This window comes from Terrapene carolina, unplaced genomic scaffold (genome assembly GCF_002925995.2).
Source record: "Terrapene carolina triunguis isolate 2854851 unplaced genomic scaffold, T_m_triunguis-2.0 Scaffold232, whole genome shotgun sequence".
Classification (NCBI taxonomy): domain Eukaryota; kingdom Metazoa; phylum Chordata; order Testudines; family Emydidae; genus Terrapene; species Terrapene triunguis.
Genome location: NW_020664583.1, coordinates 7,841,530 through 7,858,014, shown reverse-complemented (window position 1 = coordinate 7,858,014; position 16,485 = coordinate 7,841,530). Strand labels below are relative to the sequence as shown.

Genomic DNA, 16,485 nt, shown 5'->3' with positions numbered 1-16,485 from the left:
ATTGTATTTTAAATTCTCAGTTACCTTGGTGATGCTCACGAGTGACTTCACAACTCCCTATTCACTCACAAATGTGGGCCCAAATCCTGCCCTCAGTTATACTGGTGCAAATCCATTGAAGTTGATGAATTTACTCTGGATTTACTCCAGTGCAGCTGAGAGCAGAATCTGGCTCAGCAGGAATAAACTTATTATCATTAATTGTACTATATGCATAAATAAATACATGAAAAGTGTTTGGTACATTGTTAAAGATCTTAATCTACAAATATGGAATCCCTGGTGAGGTAGTTTTCCTTCAGTAATCCAGGGCTCCCTCTTGTGTCCAAATGCAGACAGCAAGAAAAAGTAGCAAAAGAAGTCAGCCAAATGTGACACCAGTGTGTTTCGTGGACTGTTTTACAAATTAGCCAATACCAAAAGCAACCGCTATCTCTGCCCTATTGAGAAAAGGGATGTTCTGTGGGGGAGTGGATGGCTCTGAGGACTGGTAACATGAGGTAAAGCTCAGGTCAGTAATGATCATTAATGGCCTAATTTCCAGAAGTGCTGAACACCCACTTAATTGCAAGTTTTGGGGGCTCTACACCTCTGAAAATGCGGCTAAAGGTGGTCTATGTGAAATGAGTTTGGTGGCCTCTGCCCAGTTCCCTTTGGACAGGTATCCACATTGGCGCTGGTCAAAAAATAGGAAAATGATTTTGCAAACAGTTTTCAAAGTTTAATTTTTTTCTGTTTTGCAGGCATGGAAATGAACCTGTTTTCTGTTTTTCTCCAAAAAAATGATGCGATATTATTTACTGAAATTGACTGTTTTTCATTTACTGACCACGTGGTTTTCAGACAGAAAAGATGGCTTCCAGTAACGGAAAAGTTTTCATACCAAAAAAATTACCAAAAATACCACCAAAAATGTAACCAAAAAGGAACCTTTGGTTAATGCTAACAATAATTTGCAAAAAGGTCACTTTTCCATGGGGGTGGGGGAGGGGGAAGAGGTTATTTTGTGCAAATATTTTGACCATCTCTAATCCATTAGCATTAATTGGCAGCCTTGCTAGTGGTCGCAGGGAGGCCAAGGACCAAATGGCCACAGGAACACTTAAGAAGTAGTCCTTCCAGGTTAGGGTGGATGCACATTGCCAGAGTGGCAGAGGAGAAACTTGTTGTGCAGCTGCCTGTGTCTTATCTGTTCTGTGGGCTCCTGCTAGCCTTGTTATACCTGTTCACCACACACAACCGGCCTCTCCTCAGCATCAGCCCAACACAGAAATTAAAAGAAAAAGGTTATTTCATTTCTTTTTAGAGCATATTAGCCTTTGGAATTTGCTCTTAGTAGGGGTTCAGTACTTTGGACACACAAAGGTCAGCACATAGCAAAGTGCTTTGTGGCTGTGAGTCATGGCCACTTTTCAAGAATACACTATGTTAAGGGAAACTGAAGCACAAAGAGCTCAATTTGTCCAGGGGCATTCAATGGACTGGGAACAAAACCCAGGAATCGTGACTTCCAGTCCCCCTGTTCTAACCTCTCGACTGCACTTCTCTCTAGCTAATAGTTTGATTGAACTAATGTCATTAGGGGCTTTATAATCAATACAGAGTAGTAGTTCGATCTGGGTGTTATGAATAGTATAGCATACTATACAATAACAATTCTTTGTCAGAAAAGTTCTATTCACATCTGGATATGTTATTTTATCCATTTTTGTTTCCCAGGCAGATAATATAGGATTCTGTGCCGAAAAATGCCATACTCATTTCAGGGAGTTAATGTGTAAGTCTCTTTATGACCCCACCCACAACAGCCTTGAAGGTCCATTGTGAAGCAAACCCGTAGTGTGTGTTATTCTGAGCGTGAGACCCAGTTCATGCTCAATTTCTGCCGCTCTGGGAGGTGATTGCTATGAGTCATTCCCCCATGTAAAGCCTCTGGGATGCTTCATAGTATTTTTAGTGCCTGGTCCAAAGCCTTTGGAAGGCTTTGGCTTTTGATCAGGCCCTCCAAGAAGCGAAACAGTGATTTAATTAGGGTAAGCGGAGGTTGGAAAGCTGTAACACATCTCAGTCGATGGTGTTTTGAGAAGGCAGAAGGGAAGGTGTCTTTCTCTGCTCACCAACCCTTTCTGTAAACAGCACAGTGCCTGTTCCCTGTGAATAAAATCCCTGCTCGCCCATTACTAGTATTTGTCTCCACTGAATGAAAACTGCAGTCACTGTTTGTTTATGTGGAATTATACAGAGAAAAAAATAGCATGCTCCTCTTAAAGTATAAGGGCCTAGACTGGCTTATGGAAAGGGCTTGTAAAATGTACTGAAATCCTTATACCCAGAGGCCAAAACCTATTAGCCAGAAGGGAAAGTTACTTCCCTATCCTTGCGCAAGGACCAAGAGCATGACCTGGTTAGAAGCCTGTCACAAAGCTTCCCAGCTCCGGCTGACCAGAAAGGGTCACTGCGATTCCCATCTATTCCTAGGTCCTGCCCTGTGCCTCCCTTTTTCGTATAGTCCTTAGCAAATGGATGTCTGATACATATCAAGCTCTCTTCCCTCCCTGCCTCCTGATTGCTGTGATGGGGAAGCTGCCTTTTGGCTGCTTCAAGTAGAGAACTTCTCTTTTCTCCTCCCTCCTCTCGACAGCTGGAGGGAGAATCTTTCTCCCCTCACTGCCCCTGCCTCTTGCTTGCTGCCAAGAAAAGGTGATTCTTTCTCCTCCTCAACCCAGCCTTCTGATTTCTGTGAGTTGCTAGGACCGAAGTGCTGCTGTTGGCAGGGGTCTGCATTTCAAGGAGTCCCATCTATTGGGGAGGGGTTACACATACACCAATATTTGTTCATTGTAAATAAGTGTTGTGGTGCTACAATGATGGAAACAAAAAAATCTGTGAACCACAGAAGCTGCAGGGGACAGAGGCAGATGTAGTAGCTGAAACTCCTTGAAACACATTTTAAAAATGAAATTATTTGACAGTGTCCCTTTAAAAACTAACCTGCTGTTTTGGAAAATCAGTCTCAAAAGCTTTCCCTTATTTAAAAAGACAACACTGGCATAGTAATGTCTCTAATCATTGTGGTGTTGTAAATTGCAGTGCTTTGCACAATTACTGTAGAATGCTGTAGTTCACTTTTTGTGAGGATTGTGGAGGAAAGGATGAAACTGACTACAAACACGAAGTAAAATTAACCAGACTAGTTCCCTGGCCGGACAGAATGAACCACAAAACCTGAACAAACAGGAGTGATGGGGAAATGTGAATCCTTTCATTTTTAATAATCTGAAGCATTGTTAGTAATACAAGTAAAGAAAAACTTTCAGTATATAGTCTGATCCTGCTGTCCTCATGGAAGCAAAACTCCTGCTGACTTCCATGGCTGTTTGCTCTCCATTTTGATCATCACCCTCCTTTTGTGGGCAATCAAAATGCAGTGCTGGTTACTGGGGATTGTTTCAAAATGCATGCTCTGGCAGTTGTGGGAGGGCCCCAAATGCCATCTGCTTCTGAACCCGCCTCTAACTTTTAGATGTGACCCCCAGGGAGCAGCATGGAGGATGCTTGCATTCCTGCTTGTCCATAATGTAGCTGTTCTGGGGATAAACAGAACATCAATCTGCCTGATTATCAATACAGCAGAAATTCACTTAATCTGGAGATCATGGGAGGCAGTACCTTGTGGGCAGCAGGCTTTCTGTGGTACAATAACTGTCATTTCTATAACCTCATTTGTCTGTTAATAAAAAACATCTAAAGAGAGGGGGGTGGGAGTACTGTGTACTGATTTCAACACATTTTTTGATGCGGCTATAGTCCACTTCACACACTGTGGCAGTGGCTCTAAGAGTGACTGTCTTTGGTTACACAAACGGAAATCAGAAAGGGGAAGAAGGAGTGTAAATCTCCGAGCTTGTAAGAAAGATTTTTTCCCCCCACTAGTCACAAGGGAGGGCTTGATATGGCAAGGGGCCGAGCACCTTCTGTAAGATATTGAGTGTGCTCCTCTCCCTGCAAATCAACTGCCGATAAGGGTGTCTAGCACTTAAGAAGATCAGACCTTTGTGAGCTCTTGAATTTATTCAAGCAGGTTAAACACTCAGGGTCAAATTTTCCTCTGTTACATCGGTTCAATCCTATTAATTTCAATGGAAATTAAATGGTGTAACGGAGAGGGAAATTTCACTCTTGGTACTAAAGTAGTAGTGTCATGTGATTTTATCCTCAATAGACTAAATTCAGCACTGATTTACATCCTGTGCAACCCCAGGTTAAATCAACACAGACTCTGACCCTGTGTTTGCCTAGTAAAGTAACTGAACTGCATAAGAATGGCCACAGAGGATCAGATGGTATAATGGGATAGCCTAATTTTGGCAATTAATTGGTGTTTGACTATTAGCGGTAAATATGCCCAATGGCCTGTGATGGGATGTTAGATGGGGTGGGATCTGAGTTACTACAGAGAATTCTTTCCTGGGTGTCTGGCTGGTGAGTCTTGCCCACATGCTCAGGGTTTAGCTGATCGCCATATTTGGGGTCAGGAAGGAATTTTCCTCCAGGGCAGATTGGCAGAGGCCCAGGGGTTTTTTCGCCTTCCTCTGCAGCGTGGGGCACGGGTCACTTGCTGGAAGATTCTCTGCACCTTGAAGTCTTTAAACCATGATTTGAGGACTTCAGTGGCTCAGACACAGGTTTGATACAGGAGTGGGTGGGTGAGATTCTGTGGCCTGTGTTGTGCAGGAGGTCAGACTAGATGATCATAATGGTCCCTTCTGACCTTAAAGTCTATGAGTCTATGAGATCAATGGACCATCTAGCCTAGTATCCGGTCTTCCCAAAGTGGCCAGTGCCACATGCTTCAGAGGGAATGAACAGAACAGGGGCAATCATCAGGTGATCCATCCCCTGTTGTCCAGGCTCAGCTTCTGGCAGTCAGAGGTTTAGGGACATGCAGACCATGGGGTTGCATCCCTGACCAGCTTGGCTAATAACCATTGATGGGCCTATCCTCTATGAACTTATCTAATTCTTGTTTAACCCAATTATACTTCTGACCTTCACAACATCCCTGGCAATGAGTTCCACAGGTGGACTGTGCATTGTCTGAAGAAGTACTTCCTTACATTTGTTTTAAATCTGCTGCCTATTAATTTCATCAGGTGACACCTGGTTCTTGTATTATGTAAAGAGGTAAATAGTACTTCCTGATTCACTTTCTCAACACCAGTCATGATTTTATAGACATTTACCATGTCCCACCCTTAGTCATCTCTTTTCCAAGCATGACATTCTTGTGTAATGCTTCTTTAGACAGTGATAGGACAAATGGCTGATGGGACGCTGACTGCATATGCTAATCCTGCCACCCACGCACAGTTGAGAATTAATTAGGAACAGGAGAACAGGATCAGACAAGATGACAAACATGCCAGTACAGCAAATTGTTATTTACTTAAGAAGATTGAACATTCAGAGGGATCTTAATTAAAATTGCTCTCTAAAAATACCTATCTCATTATGACACAGTGCTTAGCAGCAGCTCCTTCCAACACTGTGGTGATGGCAGAAGACCTTCTTCCTGGAATGTATTCAGCATAGGTCTTTGTCTTCTCACAGGCATGATCCCTTTGAAGTCACAAGCTGTGGGAAAGAAGGGCAGCGCTCCCACGCTCAGGGAAGAATAAAAAAAGTATGCATTTATCAAGCTGGCATTTGCCCTCGGTATAAGACTTGTCCTGCTTATTTACTGTGCAATCCCAAGGTGCTCCTTTCTGTTCTCAAGACAGTTGGTATGGCTACTTCCACCTTTTCATGTTCTCTGTATGTATAAATATCGTCTTGCTGTATGTTCCAGTCTATGCATCCGATGAAGTGGACTATAGCCCATGAAAGCTTATGCTCAAATAAATGTGTTAGTCTCTAAGGTGCCACAAGTACTCCTGTTCTTTTTTCAAGACACTGAGACTCTCAACACTTATTCTGTGATTCAGTTTTCCCATCTATAAAATGGGACTAATGATACTTATCTCCATTGTAAACTAACTGCTTTGAGAGCTACAGATGAAAAGTGTTACATAATGTAAGGGGGAATAATGATACCTCCTTGGTAAAGCACTTTGAATTCTATTTCTGAAAAGTGCTGTATAAGAGCTAGATACTATTAATCATAAAATAATATTGGGACAAATTCTACCCTCACTTATAAAGTGTAGTGTAAACAATGGCAGAAATTAGACTGTCCTCTACACTGATTTGGAAGATTCTATTTACATATGGGCCAAATACTACTTTCAATTACATCCCATGCAACCCCACCCATTTCATGGGGCATATCTCAGATCAGAATTTGCTTCTTAGTTCTCCAAAGGTTTTTATCTTAATTGAATTAAATTAACACCCAATTCTAATCCTTATTTTTAATTAATTCTTCTATCATCTCTCTCTCTCTCCCTCCTATTTTCTGTATTTTCTAACTTCTTTACAGTACTTCAATCAAGTTGAGCCTAATTCAATCCTTAATTGCATGGATATAACTGAGGGGAGAATTTTCCCCTTTGCTTTCTTTGTTGGGCATCCTTAGATTCTCTGCTTTCTTCTCTAATGTCTGCACCGGGGGTATATTCTGTTCTCAGTGACACTGGTGTAATTTTGACTACAATGCAGTCAATGGGCCAGATCCTTATTGGTGTAAATGGAATTAAAAGTGGCTTCAGTGAAGTCAAAGGAGTTATGCCAATTTACACTAACTGAAGATCTGGCCCCATGGATTAACATTATTGTCACTGAGGTCAGAAACTGTTCCACTCTCTCTGTTCAGCCTAAATTGCCATTTCCAGCTACCCTGGAACCTTCTAATTCTGGCAATCTTCTGATTAAAGCACCTGTCCATGTCAGGCAGGGGCAACTCTGGGGCAAGGTTTCCTCACAGAGCTGTTCTGTTGAGATGCTTGTGAAAGCTGCCATTACTACATTCTTATGCTGTCATCAGCCTGAAAGGCAGGGCAGCTACCATTAGATGAGTAAGACTTCAATCGGCTATTACAACAGTAAATATCACTATTCTCTACCATATTTCTTTTTATTTCCAGTCCTATGTACCAGGGAGGGTATGCACTGGAGGAAGCTTGTACAGGCTCCTGGGGAAATGATTTACTAGGTAGAGTGTAGTGCAGGGGTCTCAAACACGCGGCCCGGGGGCCGCATGCAGCCCGCAGGGTTGTTTTCTGCAGCCCGCGAGCTCCTCGCGCCCCCCCTCCCAAGCGTTTACCTAGAGTGGCTCCAGCCCGACGCACACCGGGGGAAGGGCAGGCTCCCTGCCTGCCCTGCGCCCTGCCGCTCTGGGAAACGGCCGGAACGTGGGGAAGGGGGGCAAAGGGCTCTGTGTGTTGCTCTTGCTTCAGGCAGCGCCCCCAGCAGCTCCCATTGGCCGCAGTTCCCCGTTCCCGGCCAATGGGAGCTGCTGGGGGTGGCGCCTGAAGCAACAGCAACACATGGACCCCAGTGCCCCTCCTCCCCCAGGTTCCGGCCACTTCCCGGAGCGGTGCTGGGATAGGCAGGCAGGGATAGGCACCTGCCCCCCGGTGCGTGTCGGGCCGGAGCCCGCCCCCCACGCCCCTCCTGCAGCCCAACCCCCTGGTGTACCCCACACCACTCCTGCACCCCACACCCCAACTCCCTGCCCTCAGCCCCCACCACACCCCTCCTGCCCTCCCTCGGGGCAGGAAGGGGGCAGAGTTGGGGTGGGGATTTCAGGGAAGGGGTTGGAATGGGGGCAGGGCCAAGGGGGGCGGGGGAGGTGTCAGTAATGCGGCCCTCGGCCAATGTACTAGTCCTCATGTGGCCCTTGTGGTCATTTGAGTTTGAGACCCCTGGTATAGTGCATGAATAACCCTCCTGGCCTGATCCATAGCCCCGCCCATAAACAGCAGGCCCTGCCCTTTGAGCCATAGCGCCGCCCCTAAACTGAAGGTCCCGCCTCCTAAGCATCAGGCCCCGCCCCTCCAGTGCTACGTCCCGCCCACCGGCGCTGCCTCAGACTCAGCCTGGTTCTAAGCCCCGCCCCTCCCGTGTTCCTGTCTGCGGTGGAGGCTCCCAATAAAGTTGCTGTGGTTGGGGCGGGCCGCTGCCTGGGGGGCGGCCGGGGGAGGGGGAAGAGACAGAGCGGGATGCAAACAAACATGGCGGCGGCGGCGGCGGCGGCGGTTGGTGCTGTGGGAGGCGGCGCCGCCGCCGGGGCCAGGCGGAGGAGAGCGGCCGAGTGAGCGCCGCGCAGCCGGAGCCCGGACAGCCAGCCGCCCCGCGGGACAAGGGATGGAGGCGGTGGGGACCGGGGAGGAGGGTGAGGAGCCGCCCAAGGAGGCCCGGATACTCGGCTCCGAGCTGGTGGAGACCTACACGGTGAGGGGCCAATGGGGCCGGGGGCCGTCCCCGGGGACCGGTGTGGGGGTAACGCTGGAGGGCCGGGGACCGCTGTGGGGGTAACGCTGGAGGGCCGGGGACCTATTGGGGGATGGGGCTGGAGGCGGGGAGTGGGACCAGCCGAGCGTGCTATCCCATACATGGGGTGCAATGGGATCGTGGGAAGCAGGGAGGGGAGTAGGTTGCCCCCAGGTCCAATGGGTGAGATGGGGCTGGTGAGAGGGGAGCAGGACAACCCCCAGTGCGCTAGTACTAGCTCACGGTCTCCTCGCGGAGTATGGAAGGGAGTTGTCTGAGTGCTGGCTTGGAATAGCGATGCGGCCAGTTTGGGTATCCTCCTCATTTCACTCCTCCCTCTGCTGCCCTCGGGAACGGAAGAGCAGAATTTTCAAAAGTGCCCAGTCCCCACTATTGGGGCCAGATTTTCCAAAGTGCTCAGTACACTGGAGAATGAGCCTTTCTTCAAAATCTGGCCCCAACTGCTGGTGCTGAGCCCTTGAAAATCTGGCCCAGGAGCTCATTTGAAAATTTAGCCCTTTGGAGCAAAACAATGCCTTTTATTTAGCAGGATTTGTATGAGTGGCTATCATGTTCTTAGCATCCATTTGCTGTGAGAATTTGTCAGTAAGGGAAGATAGCTTTTAAACTTAGACTAAATACAATATTTTAATGGTTGACATGATAACATTTTAAGCCTATCTTCTAGTTGAAAAGTTTTGAGAGTTTTCCTGTGGAAAATCAGATGATTCAGGGAGGGTGATTGGGGTTAAAATTCTCAGCAAACATTTCTGAGTTTACTTAACAACTTGGGGAAGGAGTTTAAAATGCCATACATAGCACACAAATTCTTTTTTAAAACTATGTATATAGGAATTACGCTATATAAAATAGTTCCTTGGTCTGTTTTTCAGGAAGAAGCTGTTTAAAATAAAAAAAAGTAATTGCACATGTCCGTCAAATTACTGTGTTTATATAACTAAAAATTTGTTCTCCTCCTAGTTTAGTTTACTATGATTAGAACAATCTCTTCTCACTGAATCCATCAGTATGACTGCACAAACTTCACTCTGCACACAGAATGAAGTGCTCAGAAAGTGCTTAGAAAATTTAAAGGGACGCAGTCAACTTAAAAATGGCCCTTTCTGATTTTTTTACCTGCTATTGTTACAAGTAATATCTCTGCTTACTGTAGCTGAAAATTTTGAAAAAAAATCCTGTCTTTTTCCATGTTACCTCTGTGAACAGGGGGTCTGGAACAATTTATATAGTGGGGATGCTGAGAGTCATTGGACCAAACTATAAACCCTGTATATGATGGAAACTGTTTCAAGCCAGCGGGTGTGGCAGCATCCCCAGAATCCCTAGTTCCAGCACCTATGTCTGTGAACCTTCACACAGTTTTTAAATAGGAAAGTGTGTAGAACCAGGTATTGGCAGGAGGACTCAGACAGATGTAGTGCCTGAAATTCTGTAACTGTTTAGACTGACTAGATTTCAGGTTAGTGTTGTCCCTTTAAACATGTGTAATGTGACTAGTCTCCTTATGTTTTCCACACTTTGCAATGAGTCAGATGTGATAAGCAAATTTGTTTGCTGTTTAAGAGCAATCACTGTGTTGCCTGTACAGCAGGGGTTCTCAACCTTTTTCTTTCTGAGGCCCCCCCCAACATGCTATAAAAACTCCATGGTCCAGCTGGGCCACAACAATGGTTTCTCTGCATATAAAAGCCAGGGCTGGTGTTAGGGGGTAGTAAGGGTAATTGCCTGGGGTCCCACACCATAGGGGGCACTGTGAAGCTAAGTTGCTCAGGTTTTGGCATCAGTCCTGGGTGGTGGGGCTTGGGGCCCGGGCTGCAGTCCTGCATGGATGGACTTCAGCTTTCTGCCCTGGGCCCTAGTGAGTCTAATGCCAGCCATTCTTGTCGTTGCCCCCTGGAGGTCCAGGACCCCTGGTTGAGAACCATTGCAGTACAGGATACTCCTATATTGGGGATAGTAAATCAAAACATAGGTATCTGGTGAATATTTCAATTAACTTGGTTAAGAGGAGCATTTAGCATGTTAGTTTGTTAGAAAACCTATCAAGAATTTTTTATCAATGTTCTGACTGGTCCTCTTACCCTAGTCATAACAAGCATTTTTTGTATATTTATACAAACACAGTTCCTGTCCCAAGGAACTTAGTTTAAAAGACTAAGATCAGACAATGCATTGGGAGATCCTGACCAGAGCATAGTGATAATTTAGAACCTTTTTGCTTTGTTTATGAACTGAAGTGGTAATGATGTTGTTGAGCAACTTCTACGTTTATTTTTGTTTAATGATAATGATGGTTCTGGAAATCTTAGTATGTTGGTGCCATGTTCTGTGGGTAAGGTAAGAGACTTGTTTAATATTTTTGTAGATTCTTCCTCCCTGATATTGTTTTGGCTGTAGTGTGCAGAATCTGACAGGATTAACACTGCAAAATAGAGATTCATATTATATAGCAGACTCTGCAGATGGACATTATATAACAGACTATACAAGGCTGCTAGAGATGTTAAACATTATCTAAACATTGAAACAGGGGGTCTCATAACCCTGAATCCACAGCTCTCTACTTTATAGCCCACCTCCTATCTTGACAGAGCAACAGAGCCTAGATGGAAAGTGTTTGTACTAAATTTACTTGTTTTTCATCCCTGGATCACATCTTTGTATCCTGTTTTACTACTGTAGTGTTAGCAGAAAATCGAAGTGTACTTACATGATTGTTAATTTTTTCTCCTCTTTCAGTTCTCAAACACCAAGTGTTTCCTAAAGATTTGACCTAAAATTTAAATTTTATAAAATCAAGCTTTTATAAAACCTAAAGGCAATAGTAATGTTTTTATACATTTTTTAAAAGTCTACAGATTTTTTTAAAAATAAACATTTGTCTTCAGTGTTTGGAACTCAAACATTGCAACACTGAGAATCTGAAAGTGAAAGAGGCTGCACAAAAGTGAAATGACTTAATTGTTTTTTCCAATCTGAGAAAAATGTAAAAAAATATAATTAGCAGCAAACTGAACTTTTGCAACTTCCACTTTTAGTAATCCAAGGTAGTGGTAGCAACATTTATATTGTGATTTTTAAGTTCTCTCCTTTAAAAAAACAACAAATGGCCTGGTCCTGGGTTTTAATAAGGCGCACCTTTATTAAAAACACTGAATTAAATTAAGGGGGAAATAAGGTAAAAGTCCACCTCCACTTTGAATTTTCTGCATGAACTTTTATTTTATGTTGTTGGTTTTAAAAGAATCAGCATGCTTTAGCATGGTTTCTTATTTTCTTCCACCCCATGAGACTACTGAATTCAAGAACGTCACAGACTGGAAAAATTTCAAGAGCCATTTTAATGCGCGTATCTTCATAACAGCTTTGTCCTGTAAAATATCAACAGTTCTAGGTGGCTTAAACACGTTAGCAATACTCACTGAAATTGAGGAATGGAATACTCACTGAGTATTGAGGAATGGAAAGAAGGATTATGTATGAAACCAGTGGTTCTCAAACTTTTATACTGGTGACCCCTTTCACATAGCAAGCCTCTGAGTGCGACCCCTCTTATAAATTAAAAACACTTTTTAATATATTTAACATCATTATAAATGCTGGAGGCAAAGCAGGGTTTGGGGTGGAGGCTGACAGCTCGCAACCCCCCATGTAGTAACCTCGTGACCCCCTGAGAGGTTCCGACCCCCAGTTTGAGAACCCCTAGGTTAAGCTAACCTGAAAGAAACTAAACTTGCTATTGAGTCTCCCTTGGTCTTTGAAAACATTTATCAACGAAAATGTGAAGAGTCAGGGCTTTCTCTTGTTTTTACTACCTTTGTATTGTTCTGCTTGCAATTTAAGCTTTAGACATACCACAGCTTTGTCCTTCCTACTTATGTTATTGCTATTAGATACTCACTGAAGGTTGTCTGCTTAAAGACATGACTCTCATACCGCTAGCACTGCATTTGTTTCCCCCACATACCTGGTTCATTGCCCCTGAGTTATGTGCTCCTGCATTTCCTGGCAATTGCAAACATTTTTTAATTTAAATACTTAGCTTGATTTTTTAAAGGAAATTTTTGCAGCTTTGTGTATTGATATAGAGTTTTTACCTACTTGTAGCTTTATTAGGGAGGAAATATGATTTTGTGGTTATGTCATGGGTCTGGAATTTGGAAGTTGTTGGTGATCTGCACACCTCTGCCCCAGACTTTGGGCAAATCCCAGTTTCTCCATCTGTAAAATGAAAGTACTTGCCATTTTCACCATTATGTTAGGCATAATTCATTAACATTTACTATGCTTTGAGATCCTCAGGTAGAAGTTACTATGGAAGTACAAATCATTCAAGTCTCTAATGTGAGACTAGCATCTTCCTTGCACATAGAGCAAGTGAACTGGAATCAGGCTGTAGCACTGATGTTCACTTTAGCAAATGGGGTTACAAATCATACTGCTATTTTTGAAATACTAAATTAATATAACATTTTCTTTATGTGCTTGATAGGAATTCTATCTAGGATATAAACTCCTAACTATAACATCAACCTTCATGTCAAGAATGAAGAGATGCATGTGCTCAGTACTGTAAGAGTATTAGCATGAAAAAATGACTGGTCTATAAATACACTGAAGACTTTACAAGAGAGGATCTAACCTGTCCAAGACAATTAGTATATGCTTAAGTGTACAGAACCCCTCACTAAACAGAGTGATCTGGTAAAATGAGACTGCCTGCAAAGCGGGAGTTGTGCTCAGAGGAGCAAGCCAGTGAACTGTCGGGTTGTAAACAGTTCTGAGATTTAATGAAAAACCTGTGTATGGCTAAAATGCATGCAGAGATCTCTTGCAGTAAGTTAATTTTTGTCTGCAAGACCATACAGGATGATGTAATTGTGTCATCTTTTTCACTTTGTTTATATCATTCCAACAGGTGGCTCGATAGGCACACGGCCCATGAAAACTCTTAATATAGTAAGCATAGTCAGCCCTGTTGTATTAGTGGGATCAAACAAAATCAGTTAGGAATATTTTTAAAAATTAGTCTTGACAAACTTTTTTTTAATCAGATTTTTGCTTTAACAATTGGTAGTTAAGTCTGTATCAGTTTTTGAAACACTGCTTTGCAGGAAATCCAAGGCTCTCTTCATATTTACTGAGTAAGATATGACAGTGTGGATTATTGTGAAGTGATTCACCAACACTCTGGTTGCTAATGCTTTTAGGGGTGTGTATACGTGTGCTAATACACGGTGAATGAAGTCTATACACAGGAATCCTATTGCAGTAATTTTAAAATAGCGTTTTGTGACTCCTATCAATACCCCTAAAAATGTTCATTTGGTCAGATCCATTGCTGATCATATCCTTATCCATTTGCTTTTAACAAAGTGGCCAATATTTGTTACTTCAGCAGGAGGTATTAGCCTTCCATAATGCAGCTATGCTAATTGTGCAGTACTTGATTACCTTAGGCGAGAGGAATAAATTCCTTCCTCCTTGCCGCAGGTTATCAGTTTATACTGAGAATTTTGAGGTTTGATTAACTGTACCTTTACCATAGCTTGCCTACTTTGAGGTATTTTTGATCATACATTATCCAGTCTGTGTTTTACATGTAGCCACAATGTATAACCTCCCATAATCGTTAATTCATAAAGCTGATTTTGCTGCATAAAGTATTTCCTCTTACTCTAAATTTAATACCCTCCCCTTTCATTAAGTCTTCCCCTTGCTTTCATATGGGAGCAGGTTATAGGGAAGGGACTGATAGTTTTAATCATAAGCTTAATAATTAGTATTGAGTTTGTTTTTGTTGAATGTTTGTTTTTGTTGAATGGTCCTAGGCCAGGTATACACTACAGTAGTGCTCTTCACTGTTTTTGAAGTGGGGTCCGCTTTGACAAAAAACCTTCAATATGAGAGCCACCTTAACCTGACACAGACGATTGAACACTCAGAGTTCTTTGTTGGTTGAAGGGGGGTTATGGGATGCGGGCTCTGGGAGGGGGCTTGGACTGCAGGAGGGGGTATTGGGGGCTGGCTCCTGGAGGCTGCAGGTTGGGTGGTGGAAGAGCTATTCAGAACCTGCCCATTGAAGGGGGTGGCAGTTACTTCGGATGGCCCCAGCCCCAAGCCACTCCCGGAAGGGGCCAACGCAGCCCCTGGGGGGACACATGGCTCTGCATGCTGCCCCTTTCTGCAGGCATGGCCCCCAAACTCCCATTGGCCACAGTTCCCTGTTTCAGGCCAAGGGGAGCTGCGGGGGCAGTGCTTGCAGGCAGGAGCAGCGCGTGGAGACCTCTGCTTCCCCTGTTATCCCCCGGAGCTGCGGGGGCATGCTGGCCGTTTCCAGGAGCAGCGTGGGGCCGGGGTAGGCAGGGAGCTTGCCTTAGCTGCAGCTCCACTGCACCGCCAGAGAGCGCGATTGACAGGGAGCTGCACTTAGGGTCGATGGGAGCCGCCACTGGCTCGCGGGCCTTGCAGTGAAGAACACTGCACTATGGACTTATATCGGTATAACTATGTCTCTCAGGAGTGTGAAAAATCCACACCCCTAAGGAACAGTTATACTGACCTAACCCCCGGTGTAGACAGCGCTATGTCGGCGGAAGAGCTTCTCCTGTCGACATAGCTACCACCTCTCGCGGCGGTGGATTAACTACACTGCGTCACCGTAGAAGCATCTTTACTTAAGCACTCCAGTGGTGCAGCTGCGCCTATGCAGTGTTTTCAGTGTAGACCTGTAGGCTTTACAGTTTCTCATGGAGTGCAAGTTCCACCATGCCCTTTGAGACTTTATAATTGGGCACAATACTCAGATGAGTTTCAAGTATCAGAGGGGTAGCCGTGTTAGTCTGGATCTGTAAAAAGCAACAAAGAGTCCTGTGGCACCTTATAGACTAACAGATGTATTGGAGCATAAACCTTGGTAAAGCTAACCTGAAAGCTTAGCATAAACCTATGCTCCAATACATCTGTTAGTCTATAAGGTTCCACAGGACTCTCAGATGAGTTTGTAATTCTTTGTATGACCTAACTTCTGTCTTTTCATTACTGTACTTCAAACACCCAAGCAATGTTTTCTGTAGCAGCTGCTGTGCACTAGGTAGACTTCTTGATTGCATTCTGTTGTAGAACTCATTTTTCTTGTAGCATACTAACATACTATAAATTCTGATGTTTCATGAACAATTAAGTGTCTTTGACCACTTTTAAAGTGTAAATTGTAGTCTATTTTAATATCCTGTATGCTAGTCTTCTGGGCTGATTACATAAAACAAAGGCATTCTTCATTTATTAAGAAGATTTGAAAACTGATCATGAGTAATTTTTTTTTCAAATGTGATTAGTGATAGAACTGTTCCATTGAGTTCCAGCAGCTGTGAAATGGGACCACGTGACCTGCGGTCTCTTCCACATTCCTGATTATACAGTATCAAGTGATTTCAAGGCTCACTGATCAGCTGATTATTCGCTTCATGCACATTCTAGAAGAAAGTTGAACAGATGTGGTGCCTTAACTTTTGTGTTTTCCCATTGTTATACACATGGAGATTGGCTCTGTTGGTTCAGGGTTCACCTCTGCTGCCCCTTTTATCTTCTTCCAACACCTTCCAGGTTTCATCATGATGGCTTCCTTCCAATCCGTCAGAAGGTGGATTGTAAGTTTCCTTTAGAACCAATCAACATGGCTGTAAAAGGTCATCTGCAAATGAAAAACTTAAGGTTCACCTATTCAGCACATCCATAATAAAATACTTTTTGGGTCCCCCCAATGTCAGTTGGTTCCAGCTTAACTATAATGGCCCATCATGCACAGTCACACCTGCGATGAAGCTCTGTCATAGCCTGGAGCAAGCTCATTGGGCCTTGAGTAATTCTGTTTATCGTTTCTGGCTTCTCAGTTTCTATACCCTCAAAGGGAATACAGTTATTTAAAAAACTGAAAAATCATTAAATGGACTTGCCTAGGCTTCTCAGAGTTCTGCTGGAGTTTCATGGTAGCTGTGAAGTCTGTACATGGTGAATGCTAGGTTGTCACACTGA

General features: G+C 43.9%; 1 protein-coding gene across 3 annotated transcripts in view; it reads left to right on the top strand.

Annotated features, from left to right (window-relative positions):
• Positions 1–8,191: 8,191 nt before the first annotated feature.
• Positions 8,192–16,485, top strand: part of NISCH (nischarin) — a 62,089-nt gene continuing 53,795 nt past the window's right edge. For all 3 annotated transcript variants that reach the window (XM_024195708.2, XM_029912570.1, XM_024195709.2), the window contains exon 1: positions 8,192–8,391. In XM_024195708.2, coding sequence (XP_024051476.1) covers positions 8,305–8,391 — 87 coding nt within the window. In that variant the 5' untranslated portion in view covers positions 8,192–8,304. The remainder of the gene's footprint in view (positions 8,392–16,485) is intronic.